This window comes from Chiloscyllium plagiosum, chromosome 7 (genome assembly GCF_004010195.1).
Source record: "Chiloscyllium plagiosum isolate BGI_BamShark_2017 chromosome 7, ASM401019v2, whole genome shotgun sequence".
In the NCBI taxonomy this organism is placed as follows: Eukaryota; Metazoa; Chordata; class Chondrichthyes; order Orectolobiformes; family Hemiscylliidae; genus Chiloscyllium; species Chiloscyllium plagiosum.
In genome coordinates, this window is record NC_057716.1 from 88466830 (window position 1) to 88483582 (window position 16753).

Consider the following 16753-nt stretch of genomic DNA (forward strand, 5'->3'; position numbering starts at 1 on the left):
CTGAACAACTTTTCTTTCCAATCCTCCCACTTCCTCCAAACCAAAGGAGTAGCCATGGGCACTCGCATGGGCCCCAGCTATGCCTGCCGCTTTATAGGATATGTGGAACAGTCCATCTTCCGCAGCTACACTGGCACCACCCCCCACCTTTTCCTCCGCTACATCGATGACTGTATCGGCGCTGCCTCATGCTCCCACGAGGAGGTTGAACTTTTTTTTAATTGCCTCATTCCTGAAGAAGGGCTTATGCCCAAAACGTCGATTCTCCTGTTCCTTGGATGCTGCCTGATCTGCTGCACTTTTCCAGTAACACATTTTCAGCTACAGAAGCAATCATCCCAACATCCACAAATGAAGCTGCATCAGAACATTATTTCAACGCAAAGGAACTATGCAGAGCAGAGGAAAATCTCCTGTACAGTGTGTTCAAAAAGAATGGGTACCCAATGAACACAGTCTGCCGATTTCTCAGCAACAAACCCAAACAAGCAGACAAAACACGTCCAGAAACCCTAGCCGCACTCCCCTGCATCAAAGATATCTTGGAAATGACTGCCAGACTACTCAGACCCCTTGGCATCATGGTAGCCCACAAACCCATCAACACACTAAAACAGCAGTTAATGAACTTGAAAGACCCTATACAGACAATGAGCAAAACTAATGTCATTTACAAAATACTATGCAAGGATTGTAACAAACAATACATTGGACAAACAGGCAGAAGACTAGCCACCAGGATACATGAACACCAATTAGCCACAAAAAGACATGACCTTCTCTCTCTAGTATCCTCACATACGGATGAGGAAGGGCACCACTTCGACTGGGACAATGCATCCATCCGAGGAGAAGCCAAAGAAAGACATGCACGAGAATTCCTAGAAGCGTGGCATTCCAACCAGAACTCTATCAACAAACACATTGAGTTAGACCCCATCTACCACCCCGAGAAAAGGAACAGGAAGTGACTTCACCGGAAATAACATTACCAACCCAAACATATAAATAGAAAGCAGGAAGTTTCAGCATTGTTTCGCATAAGGTCCACTGAAGATGTTACCTAGTAAGGTAATGAAACTTCTGGAAATGAACCTTTCAGCTCAGCGAGCAAACCTACATCCAAAACCTCAACCTGAGCTACAAATCTTTTCAAAACTTGCATTTGACTGAATATGACATCAAATTGTCGTAGCAAAACTGAAGTCCGCTTTTTAACCTTTAAATAGCCTCAGATTAATCAGGCTTTGGTGTGGGAAACAATTCTGCATTTCTTGGAGTCAGACCTAGGGCAAAGGAAGATGTTTTTGGTTAGTTGGAGGTCAGTCATCTCTATTCAGAGCTTCACTGCAACAGTTTTTTTGGCTAGATATCTTCTTAATCGACCTGTTCCAAGATGTTATGACAGCTCTCTGAAGCAGGTGAGACGAGAAGCCAGACCTTCTGGTTTAGAGGTAGAGACTCTGATTGTCTCTAGAGTCCTTAAATCACAAGCCAATCTGCGAGTTGTTTGGTAGATTTGAACTACAGATCTTAGAACATTATCTAGGTCTCTGGATTAAAAAGACTAGCAATAATACCACTAGGCTCAACTATCTTAAGCTGCTTCAGCAATGACCCTCCCACTAGAAGAGTACACTTACATAGACATGGCAGATGTTTAGCACCATTTATGGCTCCTTTGATTCTGAAGTGCACCATTTCAATATGCTGCATGGCTTAGTCAGCGTCTGGACTTCTGTTACTAAAGGCAATTGTGTAACCATATCAGGATGGTGTGTGGCTTGTGGGGGAATTTTTTTGGTTTTGTAGCCACAGTATTTTAAGGCTGATCCAATTAAGTTTCTGGTCAAAAGTAAACAGTTTGTTGACATTAGGGCTTCAATGGTAATGCCTTTTAATGTCAAGTGGAGATGATTAATTATCTCTTGTTAGAGAAGATCATTGCCTGACATCGTGATGTGAATGTAACTTTGTATGAAAGTTTCTTGGCATCATGCCTTTTTACCTGCACTCTGATCTTGACTTGGCAATATTCCTCCCTTGTTAGAAACAGTATTAACACAGTCCTTGGCACAACTCTAAATCGTTCTCATGTTGGCAGGTTGTAAGACACTGGGAAAAGATGAAAAGGAAATGGGAGCAAGAAGTTAAATGCTCAGGATTTTTTGTTGATGAAAGAAAATTATTTCAAATATTTTCATCATCCATTCTTTCAGTATTATATATATTAAATTTTCCTTTATTGTGCAGATATACTTTGCAGTGCAAAACGTCTCCGGCTGCTCATGCAGCCATTGAGTTCCATTCATGTAAGAACAGAGATTTTGGGCCTGGCCAAACTAGAGGTTTGGTGGTATTTGGCTCTTCGGCTAGGACCACAGCTTTCTGCTAACTTTGATCAGGTAAGAAAAGTCAACAGTCTGAGGAGTGCAACTATGTTTGCACGTCATATTTGCTGACTGGTTTGTTTGTCTCCTGTATGATGCTGCAAACAGGAAAGAAATATTGCTTACTGTTAATTTACTGAGGTGAGAAAGTTTGTGGATTAATAATATCTAGAGATTTTTTAACTTTATTAGTCTTGGCTTTGAAAACATTTACTCAAGGTTTGTGAAAATTTGACCAAGTCTGAGTTCACAGCTACTTTGTGATGGAAATGGTCAGTAATAAAGGGAACCTTGTAATCTTTTGATAGGCTAGCCAAGATCTTCTGGGCTTTTGCTACATCTTTGTCCAGTGGGGTTTGGGATTTGCTGCATCATGTACACTAGTAGCATTATTTCTATATTTTGTGTTCAAGCACTAGGATTATAAGAAAGGTTCCATTGCATTCTTAGAACTCTTTGAAGCAGATTCAGTTTAGTAAAAACTATACATAACTGCTTTCTGAAACTGAATTGTCTTCATTCCTTTATTGTTTCCTTTATATTTTAAAAAGTTTTTTAAATGTCTCCAGATTGGAGCTGCCCTCAAATGTAAAAAGGGTTCTCACTTGTTCAAAGTTGTTTGTTTGAACTGCTTTCAGACTTTTGACTAAAACTTGCTTGAATAGAATATTATCCAGGTATTTTGATGCTAAACAGGTTTTATAATGTTTATGAAATAACATTTTTGAAAATAAGTTATTTCTGATATTATTAACAATATTTTCTCAACATTAAATATTTGATGCAATCTTCTAATATAATGGTAGGTTTGTGTCCCGCTGCTACAGAATGCATTTGGTATTGATGGAACTGTGCAACCATCAGGAACACCTTGCAGAACTGCAATGGTCTCTCCTAATACAACCCCGGCTTCTGCTCAGAAACCAGGTAAAATTTGATAAATATTTCAGGCAGTGTGTATGATGCTGCAATAAAACACAATAAAATATTATCTTTCATTGTCCGTGGACACTTTCTTTCAGCAGGTTTTCCTTCACCAAGTCCAACAGTGCCAAGGTTTCAGCTGAATTCTAGCCTCTCCGCGTTGCCTGTAATGCAAGCGGTGCAGCTTGTAGGAGTCGAAGTATTACTTCATTTCCTGGTGGGTCCTGCAGTCACCGATCTGGTTAAACAGAACAAGCTGCAGCTTAGTTTAGGTATGCTTAATTGGTTTATTTTACAGTGCTTTGTTCACCTGTACTGTAATGCATTAGTAACACATCTGGAGCTGCAGTTTCTATGGATTTCACTGGATGTCTGCTTGGAACAGTGAGTTTCACTTTTCTTTAGAGATGTGTTGAGCCTAGTCTGCTATTGGATGATTCTCGGGCAGAGAATACCCTGTTGTCTCAGTCGAATCTCAGGGTTGTAATTGGGCTTCTGGCTTAACATTCAGAGAGGACGGACAGATTTATCTCATTTAGTAATTGACTGTGGTGTCTCAGCTGATCTTGATCCAAATGTCAACATTATTGCCTCCTGAAGGTCTCAATTTGAACTTGTTTAGATACATTGAAAGTTCCATTACCCAAAAGGTAATGCTAATTGAGTGTAGAATGTGAGCAAAGCAAGTTTACAAATGTGCTCAATAAATCACTTAATTCAGCAAGACAGTTGTTTCAAAGTGGGTGCAGCTAAAGCTAATTTCTGCTTTAGTTAAAGAAACTAAAACTGAAGCAAATAATGAAATAAAACCATAGCCAAGGCACCATTTTGAAACTGGCTGATTTAGATATTAATCAGAAATTAACCAATGAATTATATTGTAAGGAGTTTTCTCTGCACTAATTAACATGTTAAAAGTTGCTTAATGAACACATTTTTGATATGTCTTTGTATATTTAAGCACTTGCACTGCTTTTTTTCCTTGCTTTCTTTGAAATGTGCCATCGTTGTCTCCTACAGATCCTCTGCAGCACCCATTAATTAATAGCTCGTCATTCTTTTGCAAAAATGCTGGAACCCTTATAACTGCAGTTAGAGATGCATTCCTTTCTGTTGGCAAACTGGGTGAAGGTAAGTCATTTTTTAGCAAAGGAGTTTTGATGTACTGTACTTAACCTCATTTCATACAATAGTGTAGTACAAAAGTTAGGCCCTGTCCTTTTATCTCTAGAAAGTTAACTTCAGTGTTTACATTTTGTTTTGGGGGGGGGCTGTGTTTGAGGTAAATATTGGAATAATAAGTTGACCGAATTAAATATATTATATAAATGGAAAACACTGGGGACACACCACCACTCATGCACTATCTCTGAGGTGAGGGAGAATTAATGTTTCGGTTCGCGAACTCTTAATTTAAAAAGTCATTCATTGAAATCTTAACTATTTACTGCCTTCAGATGATGCTAAACTTAAGTGGATCTAATGGGTTTTCTTTCAGATTTCCATTGTTCATAATTTATGCCTGTGTTAATGTTAGTTCCTTTTCTTATCTTCAGTAGATGCCATGCTTAATCTTATTTGGAAGTATCTGATCAGCTGTGTGAAAAATGCCATTGAGTCAGGTCAGTAAATTCTGAAAATAGTGCACCCTGTAAGGAAGGATGAAATTGTGATGGAAGTAGAGAGAAGATTTACTAGACTAATACCTGCAACCCACTTTCTGAAAAGATAGTGAAATCAGAGTCTTTGAATATAGAAGTAAAGGTAGATTCTTCACAAGCTGTGGTTGAAATGTCATTGGCGTGAGTAGGAACGTGGATGGTGTTGAATGTCAGAAAAGGCGCACAAGAAGTAACCGAGTAGCCTGGTTCTGCTAATTTGTGTGGTTGTGTGTAAGCATCTTGTTGCCCCGATATTGCCTTGTGAGAAATGGCACTGTTTTTGTTCTAATCTGTTATATAATATCTTAAACTGCTGTAAATAATTAAGCAAAACTATCAGGAACTTTGAATTATGCAGAACGATGTGAAAGCATTTGTTTATAATATTAAGACTTAGTTTTTTAACTTAAGGCTCAAAGAAGGAGCGACAGCCATCAGAAGTATTGACACTCCTGTTGCAAGCATTACAGCAAATAGTGAATTCAAATGCAATCTCCGCACAGAAAGCTTTGGTAAGTACATTAAACTATTTGTTTTTGAAATACTTAGCCAATTGTGTCTTTTAAAAATTTGTTTATTCATTTTACTTTAGCAAAAAAGGGTAGTCTACATTACATTTTTAAAATAAGTATCTTTAAGTTCCGACTGTATGTTAGTATTATCAAAAGTAAATACTTCCTTTGGAGGCATGTTGTAATATTTTATCATTGTTCAAGTCCTAATGTACCAGTTAACTGGAATGCATTTTCACTTCAATTGACACTTCATGAACGAAGTGTTCAGTTTACCTTGGGTATAATTGTGTGGCCGAATTCTTACTTTTTACTTTGCTTTTATTTTAAAGTAATAAAAGCTGAGTTTCTCCATCATCTTGTTTGTTTTGAATTCCTAAACACTTTTGTGTTCGAATCCAGCTGTTTTCTCTAAACACCACTTGCTTCAATCTTTATTAGACAGTGAAAAGTTACATTTTCCAATTGTTTTTATTTCCTCTGACCCTGTCCTTGGTTATCTTGGCTCTTGACAATATGAATTGCACCAGTTGGACTGTAATGACTATTATTTTGAAATAAACTTATACATTCAGTGTAGTGTGGTGCATCCAAATAGTAAAACTTTTTTTTTTGTTAAAAAGTCAATACTGAAACTTGTACTAATGCAAGCAGTTTTTAAAAAGAAACTACAAATCTCAACTTGAAATAAAATGCTGCTAAATGAAGAATATACGATTTTAATTTATTTTTCCCAGGATTTTAAAACTCCTTTTCTTTGTCCTCTTCATCTCCCTTTGTTTTCTTACACACCTGTTTTCCTCTGGTACCTTATTCAGGATTGTTCATGCTTGATCATAAACAGTGTGTTAACATTCAACTGTTGATGCTCATTCCTATTAAATCCTTGTGTACGCTTGTAGTGTTGAGACCCGACACGCAGCCCTTGCTGTCTTCCTAATTTGATGCGTATTTGAAATTTATATCTTAAATCTTGTATTCTGTTTGGTTTGGTCATATACTTTCACCAATACAGGTAGAGTGATTTATAGATGAATAATGCTATTATTTTGCTTGCTTTTCTTTCTAGGCTCTTATAGAGGCAACTGTCAGAGGACTTCCTCAAAAGATTTTGGGATCACCAGCATACCAGGTCGCCAACATGGACCTTCTGAACGTATGCATGTACCTTGTGTTATGTTGTTATGTGAGAAAAGATGCGCTTAGAGCGATGAGTGAAGTTCCATTACTCTTTGTCAACCCCTAATCGACACAAGTACCCTTCCTGGAGTAGATCTGTTTGGGTCAACTTAAGTATTCTACTTTGAATAAGTCTTAAATCATAGAATACCAAACAATGCAGAAAAAGGCCATTTGACCAATTTTGAGTCTGCACTGATTATTCATCAGGACTTGAAACATTAATTCTAATTTCTCCCTGCAGATGCTGCCCGACGTACTGAGTTTCTACAGTAATTCCTGTTTTTGTCTTTAATCTCCAGCATTTGCAGTTCTTTGACTTCTCTTATCCTTTAATATTGTTCACCCCCATCAAGTCGTCTTTTCATTATGCGCTGTTCCAAAGAGATCAAACCCAGTCAATCCAGTGTTATGACAGGTTCTCATTTCTGTCTGTATTCTTGTAAATCTGGGATGTGCCCTTTCTAATGAGATCACATCATTCGTATAGTAGTGACCAGAACTTTGCACAATACTATAGCTGCAGTCTAACTAGCATAGTTCTAGCATGATCTCCCTGTTATTAAACTCTAGATCTTGTCAAATAAAGTATCAGTATACTATCTAAATCATTTTTATTTCTTGTCCTACCATCTTCAAATCGATAGATGTACACTGCATGTATTTGCAATTGTTCATCTAATCTTAGAATTCCTTTTCCCAATAAATTACTCTATACTTTTTCTAATTTGCATTATATTTGACTATTTTTGGTCCATGTGATTCTTTCATTGCTATTTTCAAAAATATCTTGCTTTTATCCTTTATTATCAACTGCATGTCAATTTTTTTTGATTATGAAATTTTCCAGACAACAACATTCCTACATTTAAATCTACATCCTTGTCATACCCCATAAAGAGCAAGGAGCCAAGTACCGAGCCCTCGAGTTGCACAAATGTCTCTTTGCAGCCACTGAGTCAATTTTGGATCTAATTCGACAATTTCCTTTGGATCTCTGGTGTCGTCAAGCCTATAATATGGAACCTTGTCGAATTGTGCCAAAGTCTCTGTAGGCCACATCAAATGTGCTACATTCATTGACCAAACTTGTAATGAGATTTAAAAAAAAATTAATCCTCTCCATAAGGTACAATCCTCTCCCTCAGGTACAGTCCTTTTTTAAAAAAAAACACGCTGACTGTCCTTGAATAATCTGTGCTTCTCTACTGATTTGTATCATCACAGAAATGCTTTCACTCACTTGCCCAACATTTGAGATTAGACAGAGTGGCCTGCAATAACTTGTACTATCCATTCTGCCCTCTTTTATACGACCTTAGTTATAGCACTGGAGGATTCCTATAGCCAGCAAAGATTGAAAAGATTGGTGAAAAATTCCTTATTTCTTCCCTTGCTTAGACGGTAAGAAATGAGGCAGAATTAGGTCATTCAGCCCATTGTGTCTGCTCCACCATTTCAATTGAAATTGATATGTTTTTCATCCTCATTCTCCTGCCTTTTATTCATTACTCCAGTTCCCTTTACTAATCAAGAACCTATCCATCTGTCTTAAATATGCTCAGTGACTTTGCGGTCACAACCCTCTTCGGCAATGAATTCCACAAATTCACCACCCTGCTAGCTAAAGAAAGTTCATATTTTAATTCAAAAGGGTCTTCCCTTCACTCTGAGGATGTGCCCTCTGGTTTTAGTCTCTCCTCCTCCTTCTATTGGAAAATCATCCCCAATACTCTTTCCTGGTCTCTCTCTAGGCTGGAAGTTACAATGGTTTTATTGGTGAACATGTTTTCATGGCCTCTTTTTGCTTTCCTTATTGCTGTACAGTTTCACTGCTTTTTCTGTAATCCTCCTGCTTTGTGCAGGATTGAGCTGTAATATCTGACAGAATTTCTTTCCTTTCCCTTATTCTATTCTATTTTTATAGTCTTTGGCAGCAAGGATGGTCTAGATTTGAGTCCCCTAATTTTTACTTTGTGGAAGTGACACTGAAAACAACAACTTGAAAGATCAGTCCATTATTTTGTTGCACCAAATTTCAGCTTAGTAAAATTCAGAACTGTCACCTCGCTTGTACTTGCTGCAAGCACTACCAAATAAGTTCTTCCGAATGCATTTTAGAAATTCTGAATCCTCTTATCGTTTCAATGAAATTGTTCCAATTTATTTTGGGATAGTTGATATTCCCTAATGCTGCCTTTTCTGTAATTTGCCACATTTGCTCTTCCACCTGAGTCTCTGGTGCTCTACAGTATATTCGGAATAATATGAATGTCTTTTTCTTCTTTAGTTCAACCTACATGATTTCATTTAATTCTCCTTCTACTCTATTATCCCTCTTCACAACCTTAATTGATTTGTTGCTCATGACCGGTATAGTCCAGTTTTTAATTGCCTTTTTATGTCGAAAATCCTGTTAATGGAAATGTTGAGCAGCCATTCCTGCTACTTGTTTAAGTATTTCATTTTCATTAACATCTTAATAATAGCAGCCCTCCAAGTATTTACCTGTAACCAAAATTCACCTCTTCTATTCATGGACTCCTTGAATGGCAATTTGTGCCACTACTCATTAACTTTCAGCCTCTAATTCCTGAATCTGTACTTTGACTCACATTCAACTGCCCAACTGGTTTCAATATATCTCAACAGCTCTAGCAAATGTGGCTGAGAGGTTGGTTCTAGTTCCATACAGGTCGTACCTACCCTAAAACCAGCACTGATATATCAGGAATCTCCGGTTCTGTCCAGCCAAGCAGTTACCTGTACTATCTCATCCTATATGTTGTTGAGTTGAGAGCAATCGGGAGATGGTTAGCTTTATAAGATTTTTTTTTTAAAAAAGCAAGAATAGTCCATTTTTGATCCATGGGGCCTGCTCTGCCATTCAGTACGATCAAAGCTGATCTGGTTACAGCCATAGCTACTTTTCTATCTGCCCCCATAATCTTTTAGACAATCAGAAATCTCTAACTCAGTCTTGAATGTTCATTGACTCAGTACTTACTGATTTCAGTAGGAATTCTTATTATCTCTATCTTAAATGGGCGACTCCTGCTTTATTAATCTGCCCCCTAATTCTAGATTCCCAATGAAGGGAATAATTTCTTTCAACATCTGCTCCATCAAAGTCCCTTCAGCATCTTACCTTCCAGTAAGATCACCTCTTATTCTTATAAATCGTAATGGGTATGGCTTTAACTATCTCACCTTTTACTTCATAAGCTGACCCCTTCATCTCAGAAATCAGCCTGGTGGATTTTCTCTGAACTGTGTCCAATGCAATTGTACTCTTGAATCAAAAACTGTATACTATAAACCCTGATTCTTGTACAGTTATTGCAAGACTTTCCAACATCCATTTCCCTTGCAGTAAAGAACAATATTCCCTTACTAGCTAGACTGGCAAGTTAACTTTATGGTTTGTCAGGTTCCTGTATACCATGACACTCTTCACTGTTTTGCCATTATATAATGTGGAGGAATGAGTGTTGAACTGTGGTGGACAAAGTTAGAAATTACACAAAAGCAGGTTATTTCAAAACCAGGCAGCTGATGAAGGAGCAACACTCCGAAAGCTAGTGCTTTCAAATAAACCTGTTGGTCTATAATCTAGAGTTGTGATTTTTAACTTTGCCACTATATGTTTTTAATTTCGCTGTCCTCCTTGTCAAAGTAATTTCATCTGCCAGATTTTTTCCCCTCTTTTAATTTGATCTCACAATGTGGGCATCACTGACCAGGGTGGAACTTATTGCTAATTTCTAATTGCCCTGACAGTAATGGTGAGCTGCCATCTCTCCACTGTTGTGGTGCAAGGAGTAGGTGTACCAATAGTACTGTTCCAGGATCTTGACCCATTGCCAGCAAAGGATCAGTATAATATTTCAAAATATGGATGATATGTATCCATTGTGATTTTTGAGAAGATTTGTGGCTCAGGTTGATGTTCAGATTGTCAGTTTGCTCGCTGAGCTGGAAGGTTTGCATCCATTTGCAAACTCTATCATTTACAGAAAGGTCCTATCTTTATATTGTAAATTTGGTGTATCACAGTCAGTCCCTTCATCCAAAGCTTAAAGATGAATCATAATGACTAAACCCCCTCTGCAGCATCACTCCATTAGCAACTGTTCTGCCAAACTGAAAATGATCTATTTACCGCTATTTTCCTATTAGTTAATTCTGTATTCATGTTAATATGTCCCCTTCGACCCTGAGCTTCGATTTGCACCTTCTTGAATACCTTCTGGAAATCTAAATTATTACATCTACTAATGGTGTGTACCCTGCTTGTTGCATTTTCAAAGAACACTGAAAATTTGTCAAGTATAATTGCCCTTTCTAACAATTGTGTGGATTCGGCCTGATTATATTATGATTTTATAAATACATGTCGTTCTGCTATAATGTGCGTTTTGTTGGCATATTTACTGTAATGCAATTGACAAATTGGGGCCATTGTTTCTAAAGCAATAACTTTTAACACGTGTTGGCTGTAATGCGATTACATTGAGCTAAGAGCAGCAAGGAGGGGACATGAAAAGTCCTTAGTTGGTAGGATTAGGGAAAACCCTAAGGCTTTCTATAGGTATGTCAGGAATAAAAGAATGACGAGGGTAGGAATAGGTCCAGTCAAGGATAGTAGTGGGAAGTTTTCGGGCAAAAGCCCTTCATCAGGAATTTCCTTTATATGGCTGACCAAGATTCTCTCCTGCTCTTTCTGTCTGCTGTTGGTGTATCTTAGAAGGGTTTACAAGTTGATATAAAGGAGGATGTGGCTGCACATCCTCCTTTGTCAGCACATCCTTGGGGTGGGATCTGAATTTGGGAATATCTGGATCACAGGGAGGAAGGTAACCAATGCTCCACTCAGCCACCTCCTTCAAAATTAAGAATGTGGAAAGAAGAAGAAAGTTTCCCCTATCTACTGCAGAGCCTAAGAACCTCTTAGTTCTATACAGGAAAAAAAAATCAGTCTTGAGGTAAAACAAACCTTCAGAAATAACTGGAAATGTGAAATTATTAAATGCAGCTTTTTTTATTCTAAAGGCATTGAGAATTTATCTAGAGCTCATGTTGTTTTTAGATTCAAAACCATTTTCTGTTACCCTCAAACATACATCACTGGGCTTTCCAGTCTTGATTTTAATAGATGCCGTTTCATTTGAATAAAATTCCTACCAGAGTCAAAGCGTGTGGCGCTGGAAAAATGCAGCAGGTCAAGCAGCATCCACGGAGCAGGAATGCTTATGCCTGAAATGTCGACTTTCCTGCTCCTTGGATGCTGCCTGACCTGCTGTGTGAAGCACCCCACACTTTTCAACTCTGACTCTGCCGTATCTGCTGTCCTCACTTTCTCCTGGGGTTCCTGGAGATGATTAGGGGTTTAGATAGGGTTGACCATGAGAACCTTTTTTCACGTATGGAGTCAGCTATTACGAGGGGGCATAGCTTTAAATTAAGGGGTGGTAGGTATAGGACAGATGTTAGGGGTAGATTCTTTACTCAGCGAGTCGTGAGTTCATGGAATGCCCTCCAGTAGCAGTGGTGGACTCTCCTCTTTATGGGCATTTAAGCGGGCATTGGATAGGCATATGGAGGATATTGGGCTAGTGTAGGTTAGGTGGGCTTGGATCGGCGCAACATCGAGGGCCAAAGGGCCTGTACTGTGCTGTATTTTTCTATGTTCTATTGCCAACACTTGAAGTGTTGTTCTAAAGCACGACTTTTCTACAGCATGGCGTTGCATAAAACCGCAACTATTAAATAATAGAAGAATGACCTGTATCCTCCTATATTCTTAATGTATTCTAGCACTTTCCCAATGACCAATTTTAGGCCAATTGGACCAGTTTCCAACGTATTGTGACAAAAAAGCAATTCTTTTTGGGAAAAAAAATTATCTGTCAAGAATTGTTGTTTTTTTTGCTAAAAAAAAGATAAGAAATCAGAACAGGAATAGTGTATTCGGCTCCTAGGCCTGTTGTGCTGTTCAATTGAATGACTGTTCTGCCATTTGACTTTGCTACCCCTTCTCCATAAACCCCTGATTCCTCTACTAATCAATAGTCCGTGTGTCTTAGCCTTAAATATCCAAAAGGGCTCTTTCCTACAACTCTCTCTGTGGCAAGGAGTTCCACATACACTCAACCCTCTGAAAGAAGAAACTCCTCACCTCAGCCTTAAATTGGCACACCTTTATTCTAAGACTCTACCCTCTCGATCTTGACTCTCCCCTGAGAGGCAGCATTTTCCCTGTTAAGCCCCTGAGGAATCCTAATATGTTTTAATGATATCACACCACATTCTTCTAAACCCCAGTGAGTAGGTTCCCAACCTGTTTAGCCTTTGCTCATAAGAGAGTTCCTTCACACTGGGAACAGTTAGTCTTCTATAACATAAATAGCAGTTTCAGTTACAACTCGTTCGATAATAAAACCCTAGTCTGCTTCAGCCTCCAGTCTAATGTTGTGAATGCCATCTGTTATTTTCTATTTCTGCCTCTTTGTTATAGCACTAAAAATATTGGCTAGTAAAGATAAATGTGTGTTCATCATTAACAACATAAAAACCAGCATTTTACACCCTCCTTTAAATCTGAAGGAAAATCACTCAATTTGAAGTATTTTGCTCTCCATAGATGCCAGAACTTCTGTGTTTGTTCAGCAGTTGCTGTTTTTGTTTAAGATTTCTAGCATCTATGGTTCTTGGTTTCATTTTTTTAAAGTTTTTTGTCTTTCATTCATCAGGGCAATTTGCAAGAATGTTAATTCGAGGTGAAGGCTAACAACATTACTGCATGAGTGGAGAGTGCTAATTATTTGGCAAGTAGACTTGGTAGAGGCATTGTTAGGTGGTTCTATCAATTAATGATTTGTTAAACTTCAAACCAATCCTGACAGTTTACTGCCTGACAGTTTGACACTAGTCAAGAAACTGCCCTGAGAAATTAGCTACTTGTCTGATGTTTTGTTGAGTTGAAACAGGAATAATGCATGTTAGTGTTCTCCCTGTCAGCCAAGAACAGGGACCTGAATGTTAATGTAATAAACTTGCCATTCTGTGAGCCTGACAGTCCTAATTGGTGCTGCAAAATCCGTCTTCTTGGCACTCATAAATAGTGCCTGAACCATTCCTGTAAACCTAGTGCTGAAATAGATCACATCAAAGCCATCATGTTGGATATTGGCTTCCAGATCAGATCATTCTTTCATATATACGCAATTCCTAAAAGACCCTCGCATTCCATTTTGATCTTGAAAAGTTCTAGTCTATCCCCAATTGGTAAGATATCTCAAACAATGGTAGTACTGGTGAAACTCAGTAGATCTGGCGACATCTGTGGAGAGAGTGAAACAAAGTACGCGATTCCAAGCCAATGTGACTGTTCCTCAGAGCTATTCAGGACTCTGGTTCTGATATTGAGTTTGATCAGACTCAAATTTGGAGAGATTATGGAGGTACATGCAGTGGAAGAAAAAGTAGAGGGAATGCAGGCTGCCACCTAAACAAAAAGATGTTCTACTTATCGAGCCAATTAATAATGTGATGTATGAATTTCAGTGCCAGTGTGATGCTGGGTATGTAGGCCATTATCCCAAAGACTTGATTGCATAAAGCAGCATATCCCTTCAAAGAAGGTACTCACTATACCCCAATCAGCCTGCGTTCGAAAAAAAATTGTATGTGTTTCCATCATTAGATGTGATTCTGCAATTGGGCAACATTTGTTGGATAATCCTGTCAAGAATGATGTTGCAACCGATTTAGGCGTATCAGTCAGGCTTTTAAGTGGTGCACCTGCATGTAGCGGAAGCTGCATATATTAATACACAAAGCCCTTTCCTGACAGAATATACTTATGTCTGTTCCATTTCAGCAACAAAGTTGACAGCTTTTTGCTGGGTCATCTCTCTCCTTTGCCCTGATCAGTCAGTCAGTCTGGCTGGTTTTAAATAGTTAACTGATGGTCATTATTTAATTGGTAGGTGGCATTGACATGGTGCATGCACCAATCGATAAACTCCTCATACAGTATGAATACTATTATCTGTTTGCCTTTCCTCTCATTCATCCCCCTTGAATTGTTCTTGTAAATTGTCCTGATGAGTGTAAAACATGTAGCTTCAACAGTGTCTTTTTTTTTCCTGGAATACATTCAAATTGAATTAACAATAACTCTAGTTGTACAGAACGTTGTCTACAGTATTGCCCTAACAAGGCACTTTATTTTTGAAGTAAAATCAGGTCTTCAGGTCTGGCAGCACCTACAGAGAGAACAAGAAAGTTAATGTTTGCAGTCCAATATGACTTCTTTGGAATTCCCATTTCAAAACTTAAATTTTGTTGAAGTCCTTTGCCTTGCACTTGGAACAATTGGCAAGAAATACCAGTGTTAAACAAAATCAAAGTTTATTCTGTACAAGGAGAGTGCTGACTAGTTGGTGAGTAGACTTTGGTAAAAGGTGCACTTGTTATGAAGATGTGGGTGTACTGTACCTTTTTTAAGAGTGTTAAAAGCTAGCAAGTATTCTCCGTAAGATACAATGTAACATGTGTTCCAGCTACTGGGGCAGCTAGGTTAGCTGGTTGCCTGGAAATAACAAAACAGATTTAATTTTACCAATCAGTTTAAATTATATCCCGAAAAATACCAAACTCCAATCCAGTTTGAATTTAAGTATATTGACAGTCTTAAAAGCCAGACACAATCCGATGCTTTTGGGGAATAAGACCGGGGAAAATTGAACGGTTGGGAGGAGAACTGCCAAGCTACTGGCATGTAAAGACTGTCTGAAAAATAGCTTTCTTAAAGGTACCTTTATCGATAAGTAACCTGTGAAGCAGAATCCCCAAGAAGAAGACAGGAATGCAGAGAAAACTGAAAGTTACCTGGTTTTGAGATAACAAGTTTTGTTTTATAAATTTTAATTGAGAGTTTTATTGGACTAGTACTGTTGAAGCAGAAGGTAAAAAATGGGAGAGGAAGAGTGTAAATACTTGCTAATTATTCTGTTAGACCTTGAAAAATAAAGTTGTTAATTTTTACTTCAAATAGTTCTTGGCAGCTCGAATTTCAGAGATTACTGCACGGATAAAGCTTATCTGTGTTGCTGTTTTAAATTAAGCAGGAGGGCTTACCTCATGTTGTAACAGTTTGGGGGCTTGGGCTCGGGTCTGTGATTTGAACTGGTTTAGACAGATTTGAATAGATTTGGGGGTATGAAAAGTCCCAGCAGATTTAAACACTTGCAGGTTAGTGTCCTAAGTCTTTAAATAAAACATAGACAAGACAATTTGTTTAATTTCGGTGACTTGTGGTTGATTAAATTAAAAGTGAGAGAAATGGCTCTTAAAATTGCTAAAGAGGTTCTGAGATTTGAAGGTGATTCCCAAATTTGCCAGCAAAGCTTAGAAGGAAAGAAAAAGGCCATATCTTTAGAATTAGCAAATAAATTAGATTTGGGTTTAATCAAGGACAAAAGCAAAGCTGAAATTATAAGGGGGTTACTCAATTACTGTTAGAAACGAAAATCGCTTCTCAATAATCGCTCTAGACAAATTCAGGAAAACAAAGTTTTATTAACAAGTCAAGTCTGCAGAGTCGGGCACCCTTAAAGAAAAGGCGCGCTGAGGCTTACAAAGTCTCCCATTATATACAGCACAAGTCCCTCCCCTCCTTGGCTCTAACAAGCCATGAGGTTCACATTCTTAAAAACATCATTATTCTTCGATTTGTACCCTTATCACAAAGTCTGCAACAAATGTCTTCAGAGTCTCTAAAGTTGTTGTTTTTCTCACCCTGTTGTCTCATCAGTCAAGGACTTATCCTTCCCTGCTGTGTGAATGGCTTCATCAATCAAGAGCCTGCTTGTTTTTACTATCGCTCACAAATTGTCAGCATTCTGCACAATTTAAACTATTCTACTTTTGAGTATATAAAATGGTTGTTAGAAAAGAAACAAAAGTTTTGTCTTTTATCAGTCTGTGGTCCAGGCACATCTTAAAGTTTAAACCAAAATTACCTCTCACAATTCCACCCTTTTCTTTCTTTAAGATGTGCCTGACCAAGATAAGCACCCCC

The 16753-nt window shown here is 38.1% G+C and overlaps 1 protein-coding gene across 8 annotated transcripts in view; it reads left to right on the plus strand.

Moving 5' to 3' along the window:
• rif1 (replication timing regulatory factor 1) overlaps positions 1 to 16753 on the plus strand; it is a 97170-nt gene that overhangs the window by 28332 nt on the left and 52085 nt on the right. For 3 of the 8 annotated variants that reach the window (XM_043694159.1, XM_043694156.1, XM_043694163.1), the window contains exons 10-16: positions 2254 to 2405; positions 3197 to 3317; positions 3413 to 3586; positions 4335 to 4445; positions 4871 to 4936; positions 5387 to 5487; positions 6557 to 6643. In XM_043694159.1, coding sequence (XP_043550094.1) covers positions 2254 to 2405; positions 3197 to 3317; positions 3413 to 3586; positions 4335 to 4445; positions 4871 to 4936; positions 5387 to 5487; positions 6557 to 6643 — 812 coding nt within the window. The remainder of the gene's footprint in view (positions 1 to 2253; positions 2406 to 3196; positions 3318 to 3412; positions 3587 to 4334; positions 4446 to 4870; positions 4937 to 5386; positions 5488 to 6556; positions 6644 to 16753) is intronic. The other 5 variants (XM_043694162.1, XM_043694157.1, XM_043694158.1 and 2 more) reach the window with 5 other exon arrangements.